Source organism: Martes martes (assembly GCF_963455335.1).
Source record: "Martes martes genome assembly, chromosome: 9".
In the NCBI taxonomy this organism is placed as follows: Eukaryota; Metazoa; Chordata; class Mammalia; order Carnivora; family Mustelidae; genus Martes; species Martes martes.
This window is the reverse complement of record NC_137896.1, coordinates 9759626-9768441: the sequence shown is the minus strand read 5'-3', so window position 1 is coordinate 9768441 and position 8816 is coordinate 9759626. Positions and strand designations below refer to the sequence as shown.

Below are 8816 nucleotides of genomic sequence, written 5' to 3'. Positions count from 1 at the left end.
TTTTTTTTTTTTTGTAATTGTGTAAAATGTCCAAGCAAAGAACTGCTTTTCCTTTCCAGTGACCAGCTCAGCCCGGCTGGCTGGGAATGTTCTGCTGGCCTCTGTGAGCTGGCCCAAGGGGGACACTCAATCTTCTTTACGTAGATGCTAGTTCTAAACAGGTGTAGAGACCGATTAGAACAGAGCTGCTATGATGGGAGCAGGGAGACAAATGGACGAACCCAGATGACCTCATGGCTCCGTCACTTGGGGCACGTGGCTGCCGAGCCCTCCCTAGGGTTAGATATAAAACGGATCGTGTCTACCGCCTAGAACTGAGATGAGGCCTGGACGTAGGGTATCTGTACACACGGCGAAGCTCCTTACAGGAACTCCAACTGGAAAGGGTAAATCTGAGCAGCCTCTGTAGCGAAGAAAAGATACACCAATGCAGCCATTGCTTTCAACTGTTTTATTGCTAAACTATCATGATACAAGCCGTATAAAAATACTTTACATATAGCAAAAATAAACTACATTAAACTGGAGATTAAAAACGTTTTGCATAGGAATGTGATGTATTCAAACTTCTTTAACAGTCAAGATTTTAAAAACCTAAGCCTTCCAGCACCACCTGTTGCAGAGAATTCTGTTTGTCGGAGAACTAACAATTAGGGCACTGTCAACATTTTCTCCCCTCTGAGGGCTGCAGAGGCAGTGGGGGTAAGGAAGTTTCTTCGACAAGATGCTCTGGAGGCTAAGTTTGTCCCAACCCCAGCCTCTGTCTGCTTACACGGCCGCCATGCTGAAAACACCTCTACAGGGAACGGCTTCGTATCCAGTGCACCCAGCCCCCCGAGCCAGGAAGTTGGCAGGTGTTTGGTCCGCTAACAGGTGCATCAAGGCCGAATGCTCAGTGTTCCCAGCACCCCATCTCCTTTTCAGGGGGACTTGCTCAGGGACCATCTCCGAGGGAGGTTAGGATGTGCTGGGTACCTGCCAGGGCTATCTCTCCAAAAGCTGAGTGCAGGAAAGTTTATCCCAGCTCGTCAAGACTGTCACAACCCCCATGCCTCTTACAAATGTGAACAAAATTGTTCGCGTTTACAAAAAGCGGACCTCTGACAGCCTTTCGATTCTGAATGACAGAAAGCACTTGGAAAGTGTCTGACATGAAAATAAACACATTCAGTGACAACTAGAACACATCAGCTTCCAATCTGTCTACATGGGACCGCTCCCACACTGGCCAAGGCTGGCTTCCTGAGACCGACGTCTTGGCTACTGGATGTAAACAAGGAAGGCCACATCAGTGCTTCCCAGCTTCTAGAAGAAATCAACCTGATTCATCTAGGGCGTGTCCCTGCTGGAAAACTCTGCAGGTTCTTTGGATAACGCATGGGGGAGGGGGGCTTATCTACCCAGATTTGGTTAGCTCTGTAAACAGGAGCCTGCACTTAGGGTTCTGTGAATGAGAACTCTTCCAGAATCCCATTACAACACAGGCAGTGTTGTTTTTAATTCAAAATCACCTACTAGGCTACTGCTGTGGGGGGATCTCAACACTTTACAATTCTCCTCCGTGACCAGATGAAGGCTCAGAGCTGAACTCTACATCCTCCCAAGCAAGACTCAGAGCATTCCTTCTTCGGCAAAGCCATCCCCCGTCTCCAGGGATGCTTGCTTCTAAGACTCCGGTGACTTGACCGACTCGGAGCTGGGTTTTTGGCTTTTGTTTTTGCTTTGCCAGCATGAATCACACAGTTTCAAGAATACATCATTTCCCTTAGGGGGAAAAGAATCAACATATGCAAAAAGAAACACCTGAAAAAGATTTCAACCATTTATAAATATTTTCTAATTCCAACAGAGGGTGTGTGTGATATTTTCAGGACAGATAAAAAGCATAAACATACAGATAAGAAAATAAAATTTAATAACCTACTAATTTGGATCGCTCTTATATATTATGAAGCAGCAGTATTTTTGTACAATACCAGAAGACTTGCAGACTTCGGAAATCTACTACATTCAGCAACACGGTAGATTTCTGTTGGTGGCGCTACCCATTTACCTTGGATGTAGCAAGTGCAAACCTCGACCTGAGATCCTTTCTATCACGTGCAACACACACATCTTTACCACTTAGACATCCTTATTTTTCTCCTTCTCTTAGAGGATCGTATTGCCTCTTCCCAGACTGAAAATATTTCATGAGTGATTCCTCTTGGCAAAATTTCCTCCTGGCGTTTGTTACCGACCAAACTTTCTTGATCGCTGTCGGTTCCTAATACACATTCTCTCGCCTGTTTAGGTCTCAAAACTAATGCTTTGGTTTCTCTGTCTTTTGTTATTTGGTATAGTTGTTTATGGACATGCTTCCTCTAATATCCAGCTAGGAGGTCTTAGAAAAAGCTTGCATGTGCATTAGATGCACACACAGACACACACACACACATGTGTGTGTGTTAAAGACTCTCAACTAGCGGGACGCCCTTTTCACGGACAGAGCTGGAGGATCGATGGAAAACACGTTAGCCCTTGTTAGCCCCATCCAGGCACAACGAAGCAGGGAGACTTTGCTACAATAGCAGGAAGGCACTTGGGTAAAACATTCAGATAACTGAGGAAAGGCCAAATTCCCTCATGTGCAAAAAAAAAAAAAAAAAAAGGAAGAAAAAGGTTAAGGTTCCCAGCCAGGTCAAGTGTGAACAGATCACTCACCAAACACTTTAACTCTTCCCCAGAGAAGTCAATATTGCTGGAGAGAAACTGCTTTATGTGAAGCTGCTGGTGTAAGGAACCCTTTTATTAATTAGGAAGAATTTCACATCCCAGAAGTTCTGCAACAGCGGTCAAGCTCTTACTGGCATTTTGTATACAAGAAGGATTTCGCCAAACTTTGGGCTTGAAGAGCGCCCCCCCCCCCATTGTTGGGGAAGATAAGTGCTAGATCTCCACTGAAAGGTCACACCCTGGGTGTTCTCATCCACTCTCCGGAGCACCAGACCCTCCGGGGGCCGCAGTCCCCAAGCCTCATGCTGCTGGCCACGCCGTGGGGAAGGTTTCACCTCTGCGTCACCTTGATAAGGAAGCTGGGACTCCGAAAACCCACAGCAAGCCCTTAAAGGCTGTGATTCTCCTCGGCTTCTACCTAGCCGAGCTGACCACGAAATCCCCAAGGAGAGCCTTTGGCAGAGTGGCAGGAATATTTATGTTCTGTGTGGATGACCGGGGAGCAAGCAGAGTGGCTGAAAACGAACCCCTGGCTCGTCCCAGGGTGTCCCCAGGAAGGTAAACAGGAACACATCTGTGCGATGAGAAACTCCCCTGCCGAGAACTTTGAGAATTTTAGGTGTTTGCAAAAACTGCACCAAAGGAGGAAGACTCTGGAGGACTCGGTGTGTGCGGTAGAGACAACGGGGGAAAAAAACTGCCACACACCTCGTCGGGGATTGCTCCTTCCGACTGAGGGAGGCACGAGGGTTGATTCTCTTCAGCGCAGATGAAGCGGCTAATGCAGACAGGTGTCCTGGGATGGAGGGATGCTGGAGATGGGTTTGGGTTAAAAAAAAAAAAAAATTAACCAGTGAACTTTGGGGCCAAAGTCCGAGCTTGCTGTCCCACTCGGAGGCTAGGCCAGAGAGGCAGTTCAACCCTGGTCATGGGGGAACCCACTTAGAGAAATACTCAGGCCTGCCCACTGTTTGCCTCGTTTCCCACTTCACAAAAATCCCTGCACCGTTTACGTGGGTTTTTTTTGGTTTTAGTTTTGTTTTTTTTTTTCCCTTTGGTTGCTGTAGCTCTTCTGGGATTCCTTCTCACAATTCAATGCACCTGCTTGAGATCTTCACCAGTTCATGGACGAGCGCTCTGGCCACCAGGGAGAAAGCAAGCGAGGCCGGCAGAAAGCCCTCGGCGTGCAGGCCTGCGGAGGCCGGTGCTCACGCCTCGGGCTGGGTCCCTGCTCCAGGCCCGCCGCTCTCTACAGGGGTGAAGAGCAGCGGGCCCAGAGAGCTCCCCGAGTCCGGCCACCTTGGGCCGGCTTTCGGAAGCGGAGACAAAAGTAACAAACGTGGACACATGTCATAACTTAAGGCTGAGTTTTAACCGGTCATCTGGTGTGGGCCAGACAATCTTGCTTCAGAATGAGGAAACTGACCAATAAGGGTTCAGCCGTGGCCCGACCATGGCCGGGACCAGGCGGTCCCTAAGAAGGACGGTCCGGCTTCTGGTTTTTTCTTCAGCCCGGAAGCCAGGCCCGCTCGGGTCACGTTCCTTGGGTGGCTCTGTTTGAAAACTCCTTTCCTTCAAAAGGTACAGGAGCTGTATCTGTGACCTGGAAAAATGAACGCAGGGCTGGGGTTTAATCACGGGGGCTCACATCTTCCATCCCCCAGCCCAGCCCACACCCCAAGCTCCGGTCACTCCGTTCTCAGGGCCGATCCGGTGTGCTGTCTTGTGTGTTTGCTCAGCAGGCACTTAAGGTTTTTGGATGGGACACCAGGAAAGTCAACCGAGATGCTCTCTGGGATTTAAACCCCAAATCAAAAGGCAGAATGTTCTCTCTGGTGTTTTACACAGAGAGGTGGCGAGCTCCTTAATCGAGAGTCAGCTTTCTGCCAGGACCTTGTCCTGCGCATGGCCTCCGGGCCGGGAGATGTACAGTAAAGGAAACAGAAGGTGAGGGCAGTGGAAGGCTCCCAGGGGTCAGATACGGAAGGTGTCTTGCTAATGGCATCTTCTACGTCTGATTTCTGGCAGGAGGTCCTGAAAACTCCTTCCTGATAATTTCATTAACTACAAAAGAACAGAGAGAGAGAAAGAGAGAGAGAAGCGGCGAGTGAGCGGGCACCAACAACACGGATCAGCTTAGCTTTTCTAGAACCGGAACAAGGGGGCTGTTTTTTTAAAACACGCTTTTGTTCTGATAACACGTCTGACGGTTTTTAACCTAAGAAATGCTTTCCTCTGCTCTTTTTTTCTGGATGATGATATTTTGTGCTAGAGGGGTTTGTGAAGGTGACTTTAAACATCCTGGCAGAGATGGTGCTGGGCCGGAGGGCAGGTGCTAAGTGTGTCCCGTCTCTCTGTTGACTGCCAAACCCCTTCCCCTGTTACAGCATCCAGAAAAGCCCTACTATGTGACTCAACCCTAGCTGACCCCCAAGAGCATACAGTTCTCAGAAGAGGGGCCTTTCCACAGACAGCAGATGGGAATAACACAATGACCAGCCATTGTGTAGACAAAACCTCTCTCCGCACAACCAGGAAATCCTCCCCGCAACACACACACTAGTGAAGGATCACACCGCGAGTCTTCCGAAGGGGAAAATGTCCTCTGAGGGGTCTGGAAAATTCGGCCGCCCCCTCCCCCTAGCAGGGACCCAGGAACGGGATGCTAGCCCCTGACATCAAGAAGCTGGCTATCTTCTCCCATCTTGGTACCTTATCCAGGGCTGTGGTCCCTGGAAGAAAGGCAGTAAGGTCTTAGAAGGGGGCAGCTGGCAAAAAGGCTTCCTTCGACTTTCTTGGTAAAAGTTGCTGTCAGTGGCATCCCGGACCCAAGGCAGAGGTGTGTGTCCGCCGCGGTTTGTGCAGTGGGATGGGTTGACTGGTCCCAGGGGCGGGAGAGGAGAGGAGGGAGGGACACCCCTTTTGGGTGCCATGGGAGGTCTCCCAAGTTCTCCCACAGCCCCTCCCCAGCCTCCTCAACCTGCGGGTTTCATCTCTCCCCATGTTCAAGCTGAGCCCTCCAAGGTCCAGTGTCCTTTCCCAGAAACCCCCACGTGGATGAGCCCACAGGCCCCGAGGAGGAGGCATGTGCAAACGCCAGGGGCAGCGGCGTTGAGCCGCAGCGGCACGTCTGAGCCTCGGCTCCCGAGCTCCGAGGACGGCGTGACGTGACCTCTCTGTGCCCGGGGCTTGCGCTTCCCGGGGGAGCAAACAACCCACGCACGCCGCTCAGTCCCCGTGAGGCACGGAGGTCCGTGCAAGCTCCTCACGTCCGCCTGGTCAGTGGTGTTCGGCCGCTGTTGCCTACCATCGGGATAGGCCCAGGCTCTGGGTCGGACTCGGAATGAGTACTTTGCCCCGCAGGCCTCAGTTTGTGCTAGAAACTAGTCAAGCACACGCTCTGTTGTTCGGATACAAGGTGGGAGTTTGGGCTCTGGAGCCCGCTAGCCAGGGTTCGAATCTCGCCTCTACCGCCTCCTCGCTTGCTGAACCTTGCCTCAGTCTCCCCATCTGTAAACCATGTACAAAACCATCCCCCCCTTCCTTCCAGGGGTGTGGAGGAGCTCGGATAAGCTAATGCAAGTGCGGAAATGATCACCGTGCCTAGTATGGTGGGTGTTCATAGTATGGTGTGCATTAGATCTACGCCTTCGACGTGCTGTTTTTGTGTTTATTAGAACTGCGAACTGTGGAAGTGGATTCATTAGTAGCAACTCCGAGGATGAATTCATAGGCAGCGAACCAACATTCAGTGGGCACTTACTATATACCAGGCACCAGCCTAGCTGACTCCCAGGGGCCCTCAGGCAGGAACCCCGTGAAGGAACCCACCCTCGTGTGCACCCTGCCAGGGCCTGGACTGCCCAGAGGCCTTTGTGCAGCTGGGCAGGGAGGCAGCAGTGAAGGCAGAATGGGAGGGGGGCAGTGTGGCTTCACGCGGAGCTTTTCCAAGCCCGGATTCTGAAGGGCTTCCTGTTTTCTCAATCTAGGAAACCAGAGGAGTCAATCCCTAATGGAAACTTTCCATCGCCCTGGCTTTCTAAAAATAGCTGGGAGGCAGCAGTGTTGGCACCACGACCCTCGCTACAGGGTCGTTTCCCTCCTCAGAAGGCAGAGGCCGGGGCTGGGGCCCGGGAGGGGCTGGAAGGTAGGAGACGTGGCCAGCAGGCCCACGCGGCGTTCCCCTCCCGCCTCCTGAAGGCGACTTCTAGGTAGAAGCTAATAGCAGCGTCTGGAAAAGCTGTGGACGCGGTGCACTCAGACCTTCATGGGGTTGGGGTGGGGGGCAGGGAGGCGGCGGTGCACTCCAGCCCCGGAGGGAGGCCTCGAACCCCACAGAAACCTCTCTGGGTAGAGGAACCTTCGCTTGCTGAAACCTCAGGGTGTGCTCCTCTGGCTGTGAACAAGGAGAGAAAGTTCCACAGCAGAAGAACCTGCTGGGCTCACCACCACGGCAGCGGCAGCGCAGCCCCGTGGGTCTGGGAGCCTGGAGGGTTTCTTTCTGCTCCGCCACTTCCACCAGAGCCCGGCGTCCTGCCTGTAGGAGGTCTCCCCTTTGCCAAGGGTAGTGGAAGAGTGAGTGAGGCCACCCCGCCCTCTGAACCGATTCCCCGGTGCCCACCATGAAGCCCCTCCTTGGTCTTTCCCCAGCTTCTGTCCTTTAGGGGGAAGAGGGACTCCAGGCTCAGTCCTGTAGCACGTCATGCTCGGGCTTTGGTCTCACTCCCTTACTCTGTCCCCTTAAGGTCTCCCTCATGCACAAAGCCTGCTCTGGGCCCCACCTGCTCTCTTAGGGGCCCTGCAACGCCAGCTCCCTGCACCCTGGCTGGCCATTGGGTTTTCACCTGTGCCCACTAGGCCTCTGCCCTGGCCACCTCTAATGCCTTTCTCCACACTCCCTCATTCAAGGCTCTGCTCCCCCTCCTCCAGGAAGGCTGCCTGGGCACTCTGCAGGGCACAGCCAGAGTCCCGCCCAGTTTCACTCTCCCTCTATCTTCTATAGTCATTGGTTCCTACAATTCACCAGCTAGTGCTTTGGCCGTGGTCCTGTTCCCCACTGAGTCTTCAGCTTTTAAGCAGGACATCAGGACAGAGGAAGTGCTCACTGACGCTTCATGAGAAAAAGGAAGCTCAGGGGGATTAAGTAGCCTCAGGTCCTACTGACAGCTCTGGGCTGGGCCCCAGCTCTGACTGAGGTCTGAGTGCTGGACTGTGGGTCAGCGCTCTGCATTTCTTTCATCTGGTAAATGTTTGGAGCAACTCTTCTATACCAGCCTCTGTATCTTTCCTCCCCCTTCTTCTCAAACTGGGCCATGTGCATTTCTGCAACTAGCCCCTCTCCTTGTCCCAGCCCTGAGTTCCCTTCTGCCCCTGTTCCAAAGCCACCTTTTCATGGGAGCCATCTCCTGCTCCCACCCTCAGGCCCTCACTCCCTCCAAAAGCAAATACTGAATTCTCCAAATGCCTTGCTTGCAAACTCCTGGGCCAGGTTATCTGAGTTCCCTGTATCTCCATGGTGCTCTGGATAGCACCATGCACACAGCAGGCACCTAATGCATGCATCTCATTTCCCCCCCACACCCCCCCAGGGATCCCGTATCATCAGCCTAGGTCACTTGGTTTGGGGAAGCACATTTTCCTCTGTCACCTAATTGACAAGTAATAGGTAACCCATTTATCTGGAGCCTTTTCTCTACAAAAGAATATAAGCCATTCATATTTACTGGAAGCTAACCATGTGGCAAGCACCGTAATAAATGCCAAGTTTTTCTTATACCAAACCCAGTAATCCTATCCTTGTTCTACAGATGGAGATAGATAGTCACCAGCCATGCTAAGTGACGACATCAGAATTTGAACTCGGGACCCATGTATTAACCTCAACGCTGTACGGCTACACAACTGATGAAGGTGCTATTAAGTTCAGGAGTCATCACCTTCACCTTTCCTCCGTGGCCCTGGGGTCCTCCGTGTCCAGAAAAGGTAAAGGCAGCCTCTGCTAAGTTAACAGCCGCGAAGGCCAAGTGCCGGGTGGTTAAGGTGGTCACGGAGTATCACTTTCTCAGAACACGATTGAGGCCAGTGGTGCTGACTCTACCACA

The 8816-nt window shown here is 52.1% G+C and overlaps 1 protein-coding gene across 3 annotated transcripts in view; it reads right to left on the bottom strand.

Moving 5' to 3' along the window:
* Positions 1-3721: 3721 nt before the first annotated feature.
* NFATC2 (nuclear factor of activated T cells 2) overlaps positions 3722-8816 on the bottom strand; it is a gene marked incomplete at its 5' end in the record, with an annotated part of 149048 nt that continues 143953 nt past the window's right edge. For 2 of the 3 annotated variants that reach the window (XM_080814442.1, XM_080814443.1), the window contains one exon: positions 3722-4779. In XM_080814442.1, coding sequence (XP_080670568.1) covers positions 4724-4779 — 56 coding nt within the window. In that variant the 3' untranslated portion in view covers positions 3722-4723. The remainder of the gene's footprint in view (positions 4780-8816) is intronic. The other variant, XM_080814441.1, reaches the window with a different exon arrangement.